Source organism: Quercus lobata, chromosome 7 (assembly GCF_001633185.2).
Source record: "Quercus lobata isolate SW786 chromosome 7, ValleyOak3.0 Primary Assembly, whole genome shotgun sequence".
Lineage (NCBI taxonomy): Eukaryota > Viridiplantae > Streptophyta > Magnoliopsida > Fagales > Fagaceae > Quercus > Quercus lobata.
In genome coordinates this window covers 32,420,981-32,441,327 of record NC_044910.1, presented here as the reverse complement: position 1 = coordinate 32,441,327, position 20,347 = coordinate 32,420,981, and the positions used below count along the sequence as shown (strand labels likewise).

At 36.4% G+C, this 20,347-nt stretch overlaps 2 protein-coding genes across 2 annotated transcripts; both read left to right on the top strand.

The window, feature by feature from the left end:
- Nucleotides 1-737: 737 nt before the first annotated feature.
- Nucleotides 738-2,391, top strand: LOC115951923 (stress response protein NST1-like). Its single transcript, XM_031069043.1, has 3 exons — nucleotides 738-1,349; nucleotides 1,429-1,896; nucleotides 1,978-2,391. Exons 1-3 carry the CDS (start codon nucleotides 738-740, stop codon nucleotides 2,389-2,391), a joined length of 1,494 nt encoding a protein of 497 aa, XP_030924903.1.
- Nucleotides 2,392-14,058: 11,667 nt separating this feature from the next.
- LOC115953028 (serine/threonine-protein kinase STY13) lies at nucleotides 14,059-18,652 on the top strand. The gene is made up of 7 exons (XM_031070453.1): nucleotides 14,059-14,261; nucleotides 14,894-15,026; nucleotides 15,173-15,368; nucleotides 16,145-16,269; nucleotides 17,439-17,597; nucleotides 17,867-18,167; nucleotides 18,515-18,652. Exons 1-6 carry the CDS (start codon nucleotides 14,059-14,061, stop codon nucleotides 18,161-18,163), a joined length of 1,113 nt encoding a protein of 370 aa, XP_030926313.1. The 3' UTR covers nucleotides 18,164-18,167; nucleotides 18,515-18,652.
- The last annotated feature ends 1,695 nt before the right edge of the window (nucleotides 18,653-20,347 follow it).

The window sequence follows — 20,347 nt, the reverse complement described above, 5'->3', positions numbered from 1 at the left end:
ACTAACCCTTCATGACGTAAATTGGTGTTACAATCTCCAAAATTTGAAGGGCAAATCCTAGTACATGAAGATGAGAGACGATAGGGTTCGGCTAATCCAGTGCCTTCCCGATTCCAACAAGGGGTTGAACAAGGACTTTCTTATCGTATCCGGGAAATGGCATGATGGCCTTCCATGCTCGATGGTGGAGGGAGAACCAGGTGGGGTATAAAGAGTAGAAGGGTGTCAATCCTTTGCGCCGTTTTAATTTGATGCGATTCGGTTACTAACCATGTACATGTCTTTCTTTTTTTGCACATCCAAACGTCTTTCACCGACACTTTCATCTGGTTAACCGGGTTGATTTGGAAACTGTTCTCCAAGCGGCAGTTTTTGTAAATGAAGCGAATGGTCAAGTCAGAGTCGTTCACAAAATCTTAGGACACACTCACCTTCAGAAGTCATTTGCCGACCCAAAGCACGTGATCAGCGCTAACTGTCCTTGACTTCCAAAAATTACCGTAATCGAACAAGGGTTTTTGATCTCCGAAGGATCTCCTATCCCAGAGGGCATCCCATTGGTGGGCTTTTCGTCGTCTCATCACGCAGCGGAGGACGAAGGTAATTTGGGTCTGTCCGAGGAGGGTTTTGGGGCATTTGACCAAGCCGACCCATCTGAGGATTCTTATGGTGATCTAGGTGATCCAGACTTGTCCGAAGCGGAACTGTTGTCAGTGGGAACATCCTTTTGAGCCGAGATGGGTCTTAAGAGAAAGCCCCCAACCAACCTGTTCGACCTCATTGAGGGCCAGTCGGGGAAGGGTGCACAAGGAAAACTGCAATCCAATGCTCCGTCTCCACTACCTCAGCCCCAGCCCGTCCAGACTAGGTCATCCTCTACTAAGTCGCAGCTACAATCTCCCTGCCCCAAACTTCCTGCTCCTCCTCAATCAGCTCTGCCTCCTCGGCCGGAGCCCACTGACTCAAAGAGAAAGAGGAGTCCCAAGGGGAAGGAACCCATGGATGGGGGAAAATCCCAATCCTCTCAGGAGAGGGATGAAGCCCCGCGAGTTAAAAAACAGTTAAAGATTGGGCACCAAGGCAAGGGTAAAAGGATCAAAACCCAATCCACCCAAAGTAAGGGGAAGGGAATCGAAGCCCAATCCGTGCCGAGCGCTAGGCTTCCCGCCCCAATGCTCCACGGGGAGCCATTGCTGGAAACCGCATCCATGAGGGACCTTGGAGATGGCGATGGCGGTTATGTGGCCGACGCATTAGGGAGAACCATGCTGCTTCCTACTGATGTGGAAGAGTTAAAGAACATGAGAATGCAGGAGGATTTCCTTAGCGTGAAGAGGTACCTGGGTATGGTAAAACCCTTGAAACCTAAGGCTCTGTCAATTTTGGCTCCTAGATTTTCATTCATAATATATTTGTCTCAATTGGCAGGCTATCCAGGCCACCTATAGGATGAAGGATGAAGTGAAGGGGCAGAGTAAGGCCGCCGAAGATGAACGCACCAAACGCATAGATGCTGCGCAGACCCTCAAGGTTTCCGAGGCTGACCTCACAAAGGCTAGGGAGGACTTAAAGGAGGCTACCCGAGAAAGGGATAGTGCCTTGGCAGGTTTAACTGGTGCCCAAACACAGGCCGAGGAACAGACAAAGTGTCTACTCGACGCCGAGAAGCAATTGCAGATAGCCAAGGAGCATATCAGTGATTTGAAGAAGAAACTAATCATGACAAAGAATGCTAAGGGCGTGGCGGAGCTTGCCCGGGACGAAGCCGTGAGGGCCAAGCAGGAGGCTGAATTTGCCAGAAACGAGGCCGAAGCTGCTAGGGACAAGGCGGAGGAGGAGGGTTATGAGACGGGGATGGCTGAAACCCAAGCCTCCCTTAAAGCTCAAATTCCTGGAGTATGCAGACTATATTGCTCCCAGGTTTGGGAAGAGGCCTTAAAACGAGCTGGGGTGGATGCTTCGTCTGACTTGTGGAAGGCGGAGAGCATATTTTATCCTCCAGCCATCCGTGAGACCGCCTCCACCAACTTTGAGGCTGTGAGTGATCAACACGAGGCAGAGGTTACTCAGTCAGCAGCTGCACAAATCATCGTCTCTCATGACGAGTCGATGGAAGGAGGAGAGTCTCATGATGCGATGGAAGCACCTGGAGGTATGAATCCTGAGATGCCCAAAGAGGGTACCAAGCCTATGGTCAGCGCTCAGATCCCTGATGCCGAAGAGCCAGCCGTCCTTGTTCAGCCCCTACAAGCAATTCCCCTTACTGAAGTCCCCAAGAGCATCGAAACCGACTCTACTCAGCCTTCCCAAGAAGGGGATGCCTCCCAGGGGCCCGAGGCTAGTCCTGCTCTGCCTTCCGAGGACATGGGCAAAACGACATTGAAGAAGTAGCAGCCCTGGCCAACCTTCGTATTTGTTTCCAGTGTAATTATTTAACTAGTTTCCCTTTTGTTTTGAAAAATTTATAGTTTGATTGCAGTTGAACTTATTAACCACATATATGAAATTCTTTTCTTCCTTTAAATTACATGTTAGTTGCCCTTACTGATGCTTACTATTGTTGCAAATCTCCTGATTTTTGAACTAGTTATCTTAACATGTATGAATGGTTGTGCATATGATATATTTGGGATCATATCCCGGAATTCTAACTTTCCCGCGCCCATAGGACGTTGAATTTATGTCTGAACACACTTCTTGGGAGATATAGGCATCATCCGAGATGTCATGCATATTGTTAGGCCGAGCTTGGTATCTAGATTTCCTTTAAGTAGTTGGTTTCCCCATAGGTTCGAGTCCGAGGACCATACAATACCTTGGTTCTATCCGAAACTTAGATATTTTCATTAAGTAGTTGGTTTCCCCATAAGTTTGAGTCCGAGGACCATACAATACCTTGGTTCTATCCAAAACTTAGATTTCTTTTAAGTAGTTGGTTTCCCCATAGGTTTGAGTCCGAGGACCATACAATACCTTGGTTCTGTCCAAAACTTAGATATTTTCATTAAGTAGTTGGTTTCCCCATAGATTTGAGTCCGAGGACCATGTAATACCTTGGTTCTGTCCAAAACTTAGATTTCTTTCAAGTAGTTGGTTTCCCCATAGGTTTGAGTCCGAGGACCATACAATACCTTAATTCTATCAAAAACTTAGATATTTTCATTAAGTAGTTGGTTTCCCCATAGGTTTGAATCCGAGGACTATACAATACCTTGATTCTGTCAAAAACTTAGATATTTTCATTAAGTAGTTGGTTTCCCCATAGGTTTGAGTCCGAGGACCATACAATACCTTAATTCTGTCAAAAACTTAGATATTTTCATTAAGTAGTTGGTTTCCCCATAGGTTTGAATCCGAGGACCATACAATACCTTGATTCTGTCAAAAACTTAGATATTTTCATTAAGTAGTTGGTTTCCCCATAGGTTTGAGTCCGAGGACCATACAATACCTTGGTTCTGTCCAAAACTTAGATATTTTCATTAAGTAGTTGGTTTCTCCATAGGTTTGAGTCCGAGGACCATACAATACCTTGGTTCTGTCCAAAACTTAGATATTTTCATTAAGTAGTTGGTTTCCCCATAGGTTTGAGTCCGAGGACCATACAATACCTTGGTTCTATCCAAAATTTAGATATTTTCATTAAGTAGTTGGTTTCCCTATAGGTTTGAGTCCGAGGACCATACAATACCTTGGTTCTGTCCAAAACTTAGATATTTTCATTAAGTAGTTGGTTTCCTCATAAGTTTGAGTCTGAAGACCATACAATACCTTGGTTTTGTCCAAAACTTAGATATTTTCATTAAGTAGTTGGTTTTCCCATAGGTTTGAGTCCGAGGACCATACAATACCTTGGTTCTTTCCAAAATTTAGATATTTTCATTAAGTAGTTGGTTTCCCCATAGGTTTGAGTCCGAGGACCATACAATACCTTGGTTTTGTCCAAAACTTAGATATTTTCATTAAGTAGTTGGTTTCCCCATAGGTTTGAGTCCGAGGACCATACAATACTTTGGTTCTGTCTAAAACTTAGATATTTTCATTAAGTAGTTGGTTTCCCCATAGGTTTGAGTCTGAGGACCATACAATACCTTGGTTCTGTCCAAAACTTAGATATTTTCATTAAGTTTGGGGGGACCAGCCCCTCGGCCTAGGTGTGGGACGTTGATCCGTCGTTGGAAGCCCCAAGAACTGCCCGTGCCACTGGTACTTCGAAGCGCAGCCCCTAGTGGAACTTTACGTTAGGGCACAACAACGGGCTGTTGAAAGTGGTGGAGGGACTTTCTCGATCCACCGCCTGTGCCAACACACAAGCCTTTCCCATAGACAGCGCCAATTGTAAGGACTCAATTTGTAACAACCCCAAAATGATGTTGGGTTCGCATGTTAAGGGCCCAAACAATATAATTTGTAGAGCGTGGGTTTGAAAGGCTAGGTCTTGATTACCGAACGGTGGTTAATCATGGTATTTGTGGTGGACACGCAGGGACGAGCCATGGTTGTCCGTGGATCTTGCCCATCAAGCTTAATGTTCCTCCCTTTTTTGGCGCCTAAGCCTTTACATTATATAGCCCTTCACGGTTGATCCTGATCCTCCATCTGTTGATCAGGCAGGTACTTATTCGAGTACCTATCCCATCAGCCGCCTCCCCCTACTTTCTGTTAGTTGCAATAACCGAAACCACACTGTTCAGGAGTCTTTTCCCATTAATATGGCCAGGACGTTTGTGGGCGCATTCAATGCAGATGTGATGTCTTTTCCTTGAACCACTCCCACTCCGTACCCCCATGTGAGTCTCATTTTACTCGCCTTTTCTTCTGGGGGCATTTCGGAGGCTACCTTGGACGACATGCCTCTCTTCCCTTTGAAGTCTCGGGATGCCGAGGACAGGGTCATCCTCAGCTGCACCTCTAGGCTGTTTAGTCTTTTACCACTCGTCATCGGCAACTACTTTCCTCGGCACAGGCCCTGGGTCCTAATGGAAAGTGGACCGAGTCATAAGTTCTCTGGCCCCACACTTTTAATGTTCATTGTAGTAAACAAATTTGAATTTTGATAAATTGATCGAGATCTTCAAGAGTACTAGTTGATCAATCGAACAATTTTTTTTTTTTTTATAGGAACCTATGAAATTAAGGATTAGTTCAAAAGTCCCCATTGACACCAGCTTCTTGTCATGTAAATCTTCGATCTTTCTGAACATACTATTACTAAATTATTGAAAGACATTTTGTATGCAATGGATATGCATTGCCTTGATTTGATTTAGATTTTGGACTAACTAAACTTTCTAGAATGAATGAATACGCTTACTAGTAACTAATTAACTATCACTATCCAATGAAATGACGGTTCTTGATGAAATAAAATCATGAAAATCCTTTTTTTATTATCAATAATAAAAAATAAGGGAAAAGTAATAAATGAATAATAAATAAATTCGTGAATAGTGTCAAGTTGGTCCATTCATTCAAATAATAGGAATAAAAAAGTCAAGTAGGTCCCATAATTTGAAAAGAGGGAAAAGACGGCCGTTGGCTGATAGTGGAGGAACATATGATGATATGAAAGCTATAGAAGCATGATGAATTAAAATTTGGAAGCTAGAAGTTTGAGGAGAATTGGGAATCTAAGCCAAAAAAAAAAAAAAGGAGAACTGGGAAAAAATATATATAATATAAAATTACTAAAAAAAAGAATAATAAAATAGCTAAATAGGTACTGATATTACCTCGACAGTTCAACCAATAACATATTATATATCTATTTTTACAATTTTTTTTTCATCATAATTTAGTAAGGCGATGATAATTGGTAGATAAAAAGTCTATCAGTCTAACACTAATTTCATATTGACTAACACAACAACTTTAATTGTTTTTTAATCACAATTTGTCAAATAATTGTTCACAAAAGTCATTTGACTTTGTTTTTTTAAGAGTGGTGTAATAGAAAAAAAAATACAAATATTTTTCATAACCTTTGAGTGATAAGTTGTGATCGAAACAATATTATTATTACTTTTTACATAGATTATCATTAGGGTAAAATACAATAATTTATCCTGAGGTTTGGGGTAATAGTAAATACATCTAATTTTTTTTGAAAATGAACAATTTGGTCCTTTAAACATTAACAGCATGTAAGGCTGTTTGTGCACTCTCTTCCAAAGTGCAAAGCTACCTAGGATTTCTAAAAGAATACTATAAAGTCAACAAGTTTTTTTTTTTAGAATACTAAGTATTTTTAACACACACGGAGAAAAGGGAGAAAGTTTTAAAGAAACTGATAGTGGTGTATATCACAAAGTTAGTAAGCTAGTGGAACATTAACACCACACCAACGAGTTTCTTAGATTTTTCATAAAATAAATTTAGTAATAATTTTTTGTTTGGTAGCCAAGAAACCCCAAAGAAAAAGTCACATAAATCTTCCTCAATCTGTGTTTGGTAGGCAAGAAAATCAAAAGTAAAACCCATGAATCTTCTTTATTCCGGATTTAGTAGCCAAAAAATCAGAAGGACGAGCCATATAAAGTATCATCTACTCTTTAGACTCCTATACTCAATGTTTGGTTGCCCAAAAAACCAAAAGGAAAAACTTCATCTCCTTCACAAAGAAACCCATGAAACCCCAAATGACCTTAATCCAATCACACTAGCCAAGGTCCAAAATTCCACCACAATATTGCCATCAAAGCCAAATCCAATCATCCCATCAAAAACTGCTAACCCACCAATGAAGGATTCCCATTGACGAAATATAGAGATGAGAGAAGAAAAGATGGGATCCATGAGGGTAAGATTGGGCCAAGCAAAGGAAAAGAAAATAGAGAGAGAGAGAGAGAGAGAGAGAGAGAGATAGAGAAAAAATAAAATAAACAAGAGATAAGGAGAGAGGGCCAGGGATGGAGGTGTGGTGTTGATTGTTGATGATAAGAAGAAAGAATGGAGAAAAGATTAATAATAATAATAATAATAATAATAATAATAATAATAATAATAATAATAATAATAAAACATTGAATTAAGTCTTTGGATCTGAAGAGTGCACAAACAGTTTGTAACACCTGTTTCTCTTAAGGACCAAATTGGTTATTTTTAAGAAGTTTTGGATGTACTTAGTATTACTCCAAACCTCATGGTAAGTTAGTGTATTTTACTCTTATCATTAATAATACTTTTATTCATATTAATAGAATCATATCATTTTAACACTTGTGAAATTGATTGAAAAATATTGTGTCAACCAATAATAAAGAGTATAATTATTATTAGGGTTTTATTAACGTGTGTCTTTAGTCACTTAAAACATACATTAATAAACCATTTTATGAAATTTTTTATGAAAAAGTGAAACTGTTTTGACTTTTTTTTTCAGTTTCTCATAAAAACTTTACCAAAATGCATGATTCATATATTAACCAGCGGCTTATTATTATTATTATTATTTGTACTTTTGTAGTAATCAATATAATTGTATGTACTATGGCTGCTGAGTGCTGACCCAACCTTCCTATGTTTAGTTATTGATTATTACATATATTATGAATAATTTTGGGGGCTATAATAAGTCCATAAGTCTAGAGCAATAGATGTTAATACTGAAAGCTGAAAACGCCTGTATTTTGTCTTTGTTCTAAGCAGCTCCCTCATTCACACGGACCGTCTGAATATTAACTGATAAAAAAGATTCACGCCCAAGTCCGAGTCTCATCAGATCAATTCAATGGCATGATAACGATGGAAGTTGTTGTAGGTCCCACAATTAACACTGTATCTATCTACGATTCTACAGATACGTTAAGAGGAGAGGAGAAAAATCAAAGGACATGTTATAAAAATTGGAAAACGACAATCAAGCCAAGATGGTCCCCAAGTGTATATCTATTCTAGCCACAGCCAACCCAACTCTCATCTTTTCCACCCACACATTGTGGTCACGTGGCAACAGGCGTACTTCTTCCCAAAAAGTTGTGATATTTATTGGTTTTGAAAAAACAAAAAGCAACACCGCTTTTTTTTTTTTTTTTTGGGGCAAAATTTGCTACGAACTTCGTTATATTTTCACCCAAAAAAAAAAAAAAAAAAAAAAGTAAAAATATAAAACTAACCTTCTAACTTTCACCTTTTTTTTATTTCAGTTCTCTAACTTTCAGTTTTGTCAATTCAGTCCTCTAATTTTTAATTTTTGTCAATGTAGGGTTTCGTTACATTTCTGTTAGTAGCTACCGTTAGACCCATTGAAACGATGCCGTTTTACAATTAATTTTTTATTTAATTTAAAATTAAAATTAAAAAAAAAAAACATTTCGTTTAGAAGACCCAAATTCCTAACCCATCACCGATTCAAAATCCTACACTTATTGCTGCTACCACTCCTCCACACAATCCCAATCCTCTCCTCCTCGCCTCAACAACAACAACAACAACAACATCGAAATCCTCCAGCAACGCGGCCTCATCGAATCCCTAACCAGACCTGACGTCCATGACACTACCGCTGTTGTTTCCTCCTCCTCCGACCTCAAAGTTTACTGCGATTTCGACCCCACCGCTCAATCTTTCCACCTCGACAACCTCCTCGGCCTCATCATCCTCTCCTGGGTCCATCGCTTCGGCCACCAGCTTGTGAAACTCATCGGTGGCACCACCGCTTGCATCAGTGATCCCTTCGACAAGTCCCTTGAGCATCCCGACCTCGACCTTGACTCTCTCTGCCGCAACACCCTCAGCATTCAGTCCACCATCGCCAGAATCCTCTTCGAGAACTCCGTCATCCTTAACAACTACGATTGATTTTTTTTTTCTTCAAATTTTTCTTATTTTCTTTTAATTCCGAATTAAAAATAAAAATAAAATGCAAAACATTGTCGTTTAAGTGGGTTTAACGGCAGCCACTAACAAAAATGTAACGGAGCCCTACATTGACAAAAATTGAAAGTTAGAGGACTGAATTGACAAAACTGAAAGTTAGAGGACTGAAATGAAAAAAATGTGAAAGTTAGAGGGTCAGTTTTTTATTTTTGCCAAAAAATAAATATAATTACATATTTTGAAAATTTTAGATGATATATTTTTTAGGTTTTTAACATGCATATCAAATTTTATGTCAATTAGATATTATTTACTATTCGATCCATAAATTTAACTCAATTTGGAGTATTGTTAAACTTAACTCAATTTAAATTTCTATTGAATGAGAAATTTCAAACCAACCTAACCAATGGCAACTCTAAAAACCAACTAAACAAATTCCTTAGTGATCAAGTTTTTGTAAATGTTGTTTTGTAGGATTTTAGTTATGCTTCTTTTGTATCCAATTTTTTTGGTTGGGGGTGATTATTGGAGAGAGAAAAGTGGGGAAGAAATGGTAGGGGAGGGTATTTGGTTGGGGCAGAAAATGGTGAGGCCAAATATTTTTCTCACTCAAGCTCTCCATTTGGAGTTGTAAGGACATGATTTGGTTTCCAAGCCCAAAAAATAAAAGGATTTAGGCCCAAAGAGCCTAATACAATGAATTTGTAGAGAATGGGCTAAGAATTGGACTTTAATGAGTCAGATAACAATCACGGTAGATTAAAGACTACTAGAAACTGAAAATAAACAAGTTTATGTAAAGAAAATCTTCCTCGGCAACGTCTGAGGAAAGCAATTCTTATATATTTCTTTTGGATTTAAACCCAATTACAGTTCTTGAGTATATAGTGTTTTTTCTCTCCCTAGATTTTCAAGTCCCCTTCTTGTAATGAGGTATTTCTTCTTTATATTCCCCTACTTTACTTCATCTCAGCCTTCCACGTATAGGTCAAGCTGCTGGCCTTAATCCTTATCCTATCAGCACTTTCCTGAAGTCTTTGGGGGTAGCTGTAAGGCTAAGTATTACTGTTTAGGTATCACCTCCACATCAATGCGGCCAGGGAGTTAGCTGCAGAGCATTTAATATGGTAGTAGCAGTTTTCTCCTAAATCATTGTCCCATCAACACATTCCTGAAGTTTTTGGGGGTAGTTGTAAGGCTGAGTATTACTGTTCAGGTATCACCTCCACATTAATGCAGCTAGGAAGTTAGTTGCAAAACATTTAATGTGGTGATAGCAGTTTTCTCCTAGATATTTCTCAACTTCCCTTTGTCTTATTCCCTCTTGATGCTTATCCTTACCAGTAAAATTGTCCGGCGTGTTGTTCTTGATGGTAGGTCAAACCTTTGACCTCTACTCTGTTTAGCCGAGGAGGCATTTCTCCTCGAACTACTTTCCTAAACCTCTATGGCCAGAATCCTTCCATAACTTACTGATTTATACGTCTTCATTAATGTCTAACCGTTCTCGGATAGGTAAATGTTTTTGGACAAGGCTCAAGGCCCACGGCCCAATTTACATTCCTAAGCCCTTCATCCTTACAAGTGTGATTTTGGAATATCTCCCAATTTAAGGAGAAAAATGCGGGGAAAGAGGGGGGCTTAATGGGAAATTACCTATCTATCCTCGTCTCATTCTACTTGTGTTTTTCATGCTGGTTTTTTTTTTTTTTTTTTTCAACTTTAACGTTTGGGTTATTTATTTATTTATATTGAAATCATTTTTTAAAAATAAATAATTCTTTTAATGCAATAGGAGCATGGAAGTAAATTATACAAACTTACATTTTCTATTCTCTTATTTTTCTTTTCAACAGAATAAAAAAGTTGTTCATCTTTCAACTTTTCCACCTCTCTAAATCTCTCACTTTTTCATTCATACCAAAGCTGCTTCTTCTTAGGGGTGACAAAATTGGACACGACTTGCAAACCCAACATGACACGACATGAAATTAGCAGGTTATGAGTTGAAACTTAATGGGTTTGTGTCATATATGAGTTGACATGACTGACCTGTTTAATAAACGAGTTGGGTTATTGTTGAACATACAGAACCCGTTTGACCTATCTGACCTGTTTAATTAAATGACAATTTACCAATATACCATTCAAACTCTAGGTATATAAACTTATTAGTTGTTGGGGTTTATTTTCTTTAACATATTGTGATTGATTTGTGATATTGGGATATGTTTTAGTTTTGAATGATTATTTGTGATGTGGTTACTCGTTAGTTTTAAATTTTATATTAAAAATATTTATTTGTTTTTTTTTTCATAATTTTTTTTTTCATTTTGATAAAGTCTTATAAACAAGTCAACACAACTGACCTGTTTAATAAATGAGCCGTGTTAGGGTTGGAGAATCTTGATCCGTTTAATAAACATGTCAGGTCAATGATGACTTATATAGTTGAATACTCATGAATTAACATGATATGAACCCGACATGCAAACACAAATTGCCACCCTTACTTCTTCTTCTTCAATAAAGATTTTCTTTTTATGTATATATAAAAAAAAGTAAACAAAAAAAATAATCGGATTAATGTTGAGACATGAATAATGACGCCCTTGATTAAAAAAAGAGAAAAAAAAAAAAAGAAATAGTGGTTTTTTCATCATATAAGATATGTGGTGGGTGACTGTACGTATGGTATGGGCAATCTAGTCAACGAACAAAAAAAAAAAAATTTAACATAAATGAAATAATTTAATCATTTAAATAATAAAATTATGAATTTACAACTTGTTAAAATTCAAAGAGTAAAGTTCAACTCATTAAATTAAAGTCTATTGTCGTAACAAATAGAAATCATCATGAAACAAACACTATATATTTTAAATAATACCATATCTATACTATTTATAAGATGATTTTCCTTTTTAGACTAGACTTTTATGTGGTTCAGAAATAGCCCTAAACTTTAGTTTTAATAGAAAAAAAAAACTTGAGAATAATCCGATAAAAATATATCTTTAACTCTACTTAAAATGCGTACAAAATAGGATGCTTTCCTACAATCTATATTTTCAAAAAAAAAATTATATAAAATTTAAAAATAAAAAATACAAATTTAAAAATATTTTTAGTTTTGAATGATTATTTGTGATGCGGTTACTCGTTAGTTTTGAATTTTATATTAAAAATATTTATTTTTTTATAATTTTTTTTTTCATTTTGATAAAATTTTATAAACAACACAACTGACCCGTTTAATAAATGTGCCGTATTAGGGTTGGAGAATATTGATCCGTTTAATAAACATGTCAGGTTAGTGTTGATCTATATAGTCGAATACTCATGAATTGACACGACACGAACCCAACACAACACGTGAACACAAATTGCTACCCTATTTTGTATTCTTCAATAAAGATTTTCTTTTTAGGTATATATAAAAAAAGTAAACGCAAAAAAAAAAAAAAAAAAAATCGGATTAATGTTGAGACATGAATAATGACGCCCTTGATTAAAAAAAGAGAAAAAAGAAAAGAAATAGTGGTTTTATCATCATAGAAGATATGTGGTTGGTGATTGTACGTATGGTATGGGCAATCTAGTCAACGAACAAAAAATAATAATTTATTTTTTACATAAATGAAATAATTTAATTATTTAAATAATAAAATTATGAACTTACAACTTGCTAAAATTCAAAGAGTAAAATTCAACTCATTAAATTAAAGTCTATTGTATTAATAAATAGAAATTATCATGAAACAAACTCTATAGATTTTAAATAATATCATATCTATACTATTCATAAGGATTTTTTTTTTTTGAACTAAACTTTTATGTGATTTAGAAATACTTTTAAACTTTAGATTTAACAAAAAAAAATTGAGGATAATCCGATAAAAATATATCTTTAATTCTACTTAAAATACGTATAAAATAGGACGCTTTCTTACTTATCTATATTTTTAAAATAAACTTATCCAAAATTTAAAAATAAAAAATACAAATGATGACACCAGACCCGAAAAAAAGAAAAAAGAAAAAAAAAGCTCCATCGAAGTGTAATGAGACTAATACGTATATAAATTCTTTATTAAAAATTAGAAAAAAAGAAAAAAAAAGAAAAGAAAAGAGATATTTTTGTCCATTAATTATGGCACGAGGAAAACAAAAAAAAAAGTAGAACTAACTAATAGTAGTAACCAATAAAAAAGAGGGTCGCGGAGCTAGCTGCTAAGCTAGCCAAGCAATGGTGAGCCGACAAGGATGGGTGAGAGTGAGAGCTTTGTATCGTATGTTGTTGTTGTTGTCTCTCTACAGTGGGAAATGGGAATAGCCTATAGACTATAGAGGAGAGAAATCAAAAAAAGAAAAAGAAAGAGAAGAAGTGCTCCATTGAGTCACCACTCCCATTCTTTCATCCTCCACCACCAAACAACGTCCAAATCCTCCTCCCTCCGATAACTCTCAAATTTTCCATTCATTCTCGTGCGTTTCTCTCCACGTGTCCTCCTCTTATTCGCCACCCCTTTTTCTCCCCCCACCTTTCCTTTCCTTTCCTTTCCTTTCTTTTCAACCCTCCTTGTCTGAACAGACTCTCTCTCTCTCTCTTCCTCTCTCTCCCTCCTAAAACCTCGTATTTCATGTTCTGTTCTGTTAAGAGAGAGATTGGGTTTTCTTAAAACATATGTAGAAACAACTTGTTGTTTGGTTTTTTATTTTTTGGGGTGGGGGGCTCAAAAGAACATTTCATAGCTTCTACTGTAAGTTGCTTTTTTTTTTTGGCTTATCCTTATTTTTTCTTTGTTGGGTTTCTTTTATTTTCTTAGACTTCGTTGAAGACGAGGCTTACAACTCAAGCAAAGTTCTCTCAACTTCAAAAAAAAAAAAAAAAGAAGCCATTTTTGAATAGAATTAATAGTAAAGGTTGTATTTTTATTGTTACTTTTGTGTGTGTGAGAAGTGGAAGTTATAGCAGTTGTGGTAGTTAACTAGCTATAGTGATAATAGTGGTGGCTCTGAATGTTTCATTTGGAAGAGGAAGTGTCAAAATTAAGAGGAATTGGGTTTTCGTTTGGCGGGTTTGAATATGGTGCTGCTGTGCAAATTGATAGGATTGGAGAGTTGAAGTTGAAGTCTTTTGGATTTGAATAATGTTAATTTGTTGTGAATAAGGTGTTTGTGAAAAGGGGTTTGATTGGAAAATGAGGAATTCGGGTATAATTTGAGGTTGCAACTATGAGTTGCAGCGAGAATAACAGGGGAGTTCGTGACGAGGGGGAATATGAGCAATCGGTTTTGCGGTCTGAGACAACGCAGAATGGATCAATAACAGTGGAACAGCAGTTAACTATTGATGAGAATTTGCTGGTTGACCCGAAATTGCTTTTTATTGGGTCGAAAATCGGCGAGGGAGCACATGGCAAAGTGTATGAAGGAAGGTCAGTGTGAAATTATTGCCTAATTTGATGTTTAAATTATTGTTTTTTGCTTTTTCGGGTTGTTAATTTGTGAGACTAGATTGTTGTGAAGATAGGTATTGTAATTTTACTTGATTGCCATGTATGTGTATTTATGTTCTCAACTTAATTGTAGTTTAATCTGATTTTGGGTACTTGGAATGTGCTTTACATTGCTGGACTGTTCTTGTTGATGGCTAGTTTTGGAAGTAAACTCTTTCTATTGTAGGGTGTCATGACACCAACCATAGCTCGTATCATTGTAACTACGCCACTACGCTATCCCGGGATTAAGGCTTTGTGTTGTTAAGTTTATTACTTCAATCTTGAGTGTGGGGGTCTGGTTTTGGTGACCTACCCTGACTAGTCTTTTGAGGTTCCTTAGCTGACCACAAAATTTTTGGACTAAGGTTTGGTTGTTGTATTTGAATCTATTGAACTATGATTCCTATGAAAAGGAGTGTAAGGCTTATGACATGTATTTTTGTAACTTTCAATTGTTATAGGCTTATGACATGTTACGTTGTTCCAATGTCATCAAATAAAGTTGTTTTAGGAATGGATTGTCTGGCGGTTGGTGTCCTAGTTTCATAGGTCTAGATTGATATTTTCAGGTATGGTGATCAAATTGTGGCTATTAAAGTCCTCCATCGTGGGAGCACTGTGGAAGAAAGAACTGCACTTGAGAGTCGATTTGCACGGGAAGTTAATATGATGTCACGTGTTAAACATGATAATCTAGTCAAGGTAAGTGTTCTATTTTTTATGTGTCTTTATATTAGTTCATTTCTTGAAAGCATTTTCCTTTTATACATGCCTGACTAATAGTTTTTCACATAATCATTTCTGTTGCATTCAATTCACTGAGCACAATGCATTTCTGGTGTTTGCAGTTTATTGGAGCTTGTAAGGACCCTTTAATGGTGATAGTAACAGAGCTGTTACCTGGAATGTCACTCCGGAAGTATTTACTCACTATCCGTCCAAATCTATTAGACCTTCACGTGGCTATAAATTTTGCTCTTGATATTTCTCATGCCATGGAATGTCTTCATGCCAATGGGATTATACATAGAGATCTAAAACCTGGTACTTCCCAAGAACATAGTGCATTACACATAATGGACTAAATTGTTTCTTAACATTTGTTATATTCATATGGGCTTCATTGCATTAAAATCCTAATTCCATTGCTTGTAGGGGTATATTTTGTGATTTGTGTGTTTATTAGTAATTGTTAAAAGTAGATACGAAATGTGGTTTAATTGTGTTCCTCTTCCTATTTTTTCCCTTTCCCTTCTATAAAAAAGCTCATTTTTGGGCCGGTGTCCTGGTGTTGTAACTAGCGTGCAGCTTGTTGCTTGCTGGTTCTAGTTTTTTGAATAAAACTTTCCTTTTTCATCAATAATTAAAATGTTGTGACATTTTCAAAAATCTCTATATGGAAATCATTTTTATTATAAAAAGCCATTACAGCTTGCCTTTTCTGCTATTTTGTCAAATCTCTGTGCTGTGCATTTTCCAATTAGGCCATGGACGTGGCTCATATTTCATTGAGTTTGGTTTTTAATTATATTGGGTTGTTCTTCTCCTTTAGTTATTTGACTATGTTTCCTTGATTTGAGCAATCCTATTCCAAAATGTATATTGAAAAATCATTTTGGAAATAAATAGTACACGTACTTTTAATTAATTGCTTTTGTGGTAAGAGTTGCTTGATGCTTGTCATGTTGATGTTCAGTTGAACTAGAAATAGATGTGTTGGATTATACTTCCCGGATTACAGATTTCATTCTATGTAGTTCAATACATTGGCGTTATTCATTTTTACGTATTTATGGATGTGTCGATATTGATTAATGCAGACAATTTGCTGCTTACGGCGAATCAGAAGTCTGTGAAGCTTGCAGATTTTGGTCTTGCAAGAGAAGAATCTGTGACAGAGATGATGACTGCAGAAACTGGGACTTATCGTTGGATGGCTCCTGAGGTTTGTGTCATCTACCAAACATAATTTGTTTTTATAATCGATTTGTGTCCCACTATTAAAAGAGCTAAATGAGGAAAACAAATTTGCTGTTGATGGTGGTTATGTGATTAAATGATCATCAAGATGGAAAGAGATTTAGGATCATCAAGGCTAAATCAGTAAAACAAAAACATGTATGAATGTAGAAAAACATTCACACACGCCTGCCACACACACGATCTACAGAAGTTTTGCAACTAAACTAGGATTTATGATTTTTATTTAAGAAGTTCTGCTTAATTTCATCAGAGGATTTATGGCATTAGTTTGGTGGGGGCCATTTGGCTGTGAATGGATTGTCATCAGACTTTGTTTGACTACCCATTCTTTGGTAAAAGACTTAAGTTCTTGGACATTAGTCTCAGTCCATGGCCCACTTGGTTCCTTAGGTGCGGGTTAACATTTTCTAAATCTTCTGTTTAACGAGAATTTGAGCTAATTATTGTATATTTAGTTACAGAAACATACAAATAATTATGAGAATGCATATCAATCTGTAAGTGAATTTGATGTAACTCACTTCTATCCCTTTATGGGAAGCTGTCGTCAGTTCATGAGCAGCTTCTTAAGAAAGAATTAAATAAGCTTCTCTCTCTCTCTCTTCATATTTCAAATCTCCAAATTTGTTATGCTCAATGGAAGTGGTCAACATTATTCTTAATGTAAGGGCTGACATGCATAGGAAGAGGGATCATTTCATGGCTTAAATCATTTCCATCATCAGTTAAAAACTTAAAATTATTTTATGCTTTTTTCTCAATTTCCTTTTTCCTGTAGTTTAGTAACAGTCAGTTTAACTGCACCTGAAGATGAAACTTCGAATTAATGCTTCAAGTATGTGTATTTTTTCTTTCTTTAAAATTTTATTACTATTTATCTCTGGTTTATTATTTGCATAAGCCTGATTGAGCCATAAGTTTTGTTGTCGCACAATGTTACCAAGCACAAACTTCCTGATAATCTTCTGTAAGGCTTTGATAATTTTCTGTTGAATGACTGGGGTGGGCTTCTTGGTTTCTAGTACTGTTCATCTTCAATATTTCAAGAGTTTTAGGACTTGGGTACAATGCATTGAACCTCCTTACCAATAAGCTTTTCCCTACGTTCTGACTCTGTTTGTGTCTTTGCAGTTGTATAGCACCGTGACATTGCGGCAAGGAGAGAAGAAACATTACAACAACAAGGTTGACGTCTACAGTTTTGGAATTGTCCTATGGGAACTATTGACCAACCGTATGCCATTTGAAGGCATGTCCAACTTGCAGGCTGCTTATGCTGCTGCTTTCAAGGTGCAATGAATATTCATTTAATTTTTAATTTGATGCATTTGATCATTATGTTAAATTTGCTGTCTATTTGATATTGGATGCTTTACTTCAGATGCCGATGTTACTTTATCAAATGCAGACTGATAATAAACTATGCCTCGGTTCCCTATTGTAACTTCTGTGCTTTGAGGAATTTGCTTAAAGCAGTTCTTGTTCATAGTGAATACTAAATTCTTAACATATTTTTAATTGGAAAGAAACTAACTATGGTTTTCAATCTGATAATGCAGCAAGAGAGGCCTACTCTTCCTGAAGATATTTCCCCTGAGCTTGCCTTCATCATACAGTCATGTTGGGTAGAGGACCCAAACCTGAGGCCAAGCTTTAGCCAGATCATCCGCATGCTTAATACGTTTCTCTTCACACTCTCACCACCCTCACCATCATTACCGGAATCTGATACCAATGAGGCTGAGGCAGCAGCAAGTAGTAATGGTACCATGACTGAATTCTCTGCACGCGCGAGGGGGAAGTTTTCTTTCATACGCCAGCTCTTCACTGCTAAGAGGACAAAGAACTCACAATGAGCGGGTAAAATTTTGAAATTTTCTTTTTGTTCCAACTTCCAATCAGAGGAAAATTGGCATGCAACAGTAGATATATATTCTTAGTGAATTGTGGTTGATTACCTAATATGATGATTAGTAAACGATTAATATATTGAAACAGATTGATGTTGATGGGGAAACTCATTGGGAAAATAAAAAAGAGATAGCGGACTTTACATTGTCTAGTTGATGCTGATCTAGATGTAAAGGAGATACATGGTTTAGACATAAATTCTGTTGATATCAATGCTAGTTTCATCGAAAATGCTTACTATGAGGCAGTCTTAATTTTTTTTTAAAAATATATCTCTTAAGAACTTGTACTTGTAGGTGAAGAAATTGCTTCATGGTCACTACTGGGCTGGATTGAGTTGAGTTGAATGATCATGTCTTGTCTGTATGTAAATATCGAATATGGACAGATGTACTTGTGCTTGAAAAGGCATTGATGGCCAATTTTGACTAGTCTGTTGGGTATTCACAACTGAACTCAAGATTTTAAGATCAATGCTTTGTTGTTGTTTGGAAGAATAGGCAGTCCAAGCAACCTGGGCCAAGATACCTTATTAATAACAGTTGGGTTTTAATCGAGACACAATAAAAGGTTATATGCAAGCTCAAACGCTATTAGCAATTACAGTGTGGCAACAATTCTGGGCTTGTTTTTCTAACTAGCTGGCTATGAATTATGATACGTTCTTAATAATAGTGGGATTTTCATTGAAACATAATAAAAGGTTCCAGGCAAAGCTTGAACGTGTAAAATTATTTGGGAACAGTTTAAATTCTTAAGCAAATATGCATTCCTAGATATGTATCCCAAAAAAAAAAAAAAAAAGAAAAAAAAAGTGTACTGCCATTCCCCATGATCCTAATTGCTGTGATTCCGCATCAAAAAGAGCATTTGTGGAAAAATTTAAAACGCACAGAACAATTTCAATATTTAGTTCATACTCATGTCATGTTCCTCTTACGTAGTTGCTCTTATCAATATAGTTTTCTTTATATATACTTTTTAAGCTATTTTATATTTGATGCAGTGATCAATCTCAATAATGTAGTGAAGAATTTGATATTGAATATGCTGTTTAAAATATTTATTAAACTTTTGTTAAGTACGTCATTCCTACAATTTCACACACAAATATACATGGTTTATGTAATCTTGCACAATTATATATCTTAAAAAAAGATCGTTGATAGTCCACTAGTCTCTTCTCGAAGAGCTTCCTCACATGATAGGGGAAGATGTCATTGGGAAGAATGTGTTCAAAAATTTTGTACGTCTAACATTACTGATATTTCCATACTACAAGTCTCCTTTTGACATGGTTAGGCACATGCATTGATTTTCTTACAAAACAATCGTGCAACTCTGAGATAGTTGACACTGTTGTTAAGGTTTGTTTTTTTAAAGCCTAAAATATAAGTTGAACCCTTTAAGTTGGGTTGATTGTCATTTTGTAAATTTTATCCGATTAAGTTCACATTTGCTGTTATTAGCGGGTGCCATAGATCTTTAACAGCAACAGAGATGAGGAACATGAAGAGGGCGTAGAGTTCGGGATTGGGCCACGTGGGATGGCCCAACCCCAACGAAGGATAAGGCCGCGATAGCACTTCCACCAATTCTGTGAATTAGGAGAGAGAGAGAGAGAGAGATTATGGTGGTGAATTTTCTCATACCTTACTTAGGCCAAATGATTAATGGTTTCTTTAATAAGCTTCCTAGCTAGCTAGGTATGCAAATTCCCTCTTGATCGTAGACATTACCAACATTATGAGCGTTATGGCCTTAATAGGGGTTATGGACATCATTAGAGAGGTGACCACATTCCTTTAGGTTATATTCTAGGTGTTTACCCCATATATATTGCCAACTTCACCTATTAATGACGCTCGTCCAGCAATTCTCACGCAAACTCCACATTGGCCATTCGGTTGTAAATGTTAATTGGCCTGTAATTTTGAGATCTGTCATACGTTACATCGTTTTATCGAGTTGTCTCCAAACAATATTGCCTATTGACTATACGTATCCTATCATTTTTCTATGCATAATATATTTCAGATCATTTCCTTGTGATCATTATTTTTATATCTTTCTGCTATTAGATACATACAAATATATTAATGAAGGGCATAACCAAGAACTTTTGTTTT

Excerpts from the sequence above, each read along its gene's own strand:
- LOC115953028 (XM_031070453.1), top strand. The coding sequence starts at position 14,059 with ATGAGTTGCAGCGAGAATAACAGGGGAGTTCGTGACGAGGGGGAATAT. Across the intron at positions 15,369-16,144 it reads ACATAGAGATCTAAAACCTG|ACAATTTGCTGCTTACGGCG; the intron begins GTACTTCCCAAG and ends TGATTAATGCAG. Across the intron at positions 17,598-17,866 it reads CTTATGCTGCTGCTTTCAAG|CAAGAGAGGCCTACTCTTCC; the intron begins GTGCAATGAATA and ends CTGATAATGCAG.
- LOC115951923 (XM_031069043.1), top strand. The coding sequence starts at position 738 with ATGGGTCTTAAGAGAAAGCCCCCAACCAACCTGTTCGACCTCATTGAG. Across the intron at positions 1,350-1,428 it reads TGAAGAGGTACCTGGGTATG|GCTATCCAGGCCACCTATAG; the intron begins GTAAAACCCTTG and ends CTCAATTGGCAG. Across the intron at positions 1,897-1,977 it reads TTAAAGCTCAAATTCCTGGA|GCGGAGAGCATATTTTATCC; the intron begins GTATGCAGACTA and ends GACTTGTGGAAG.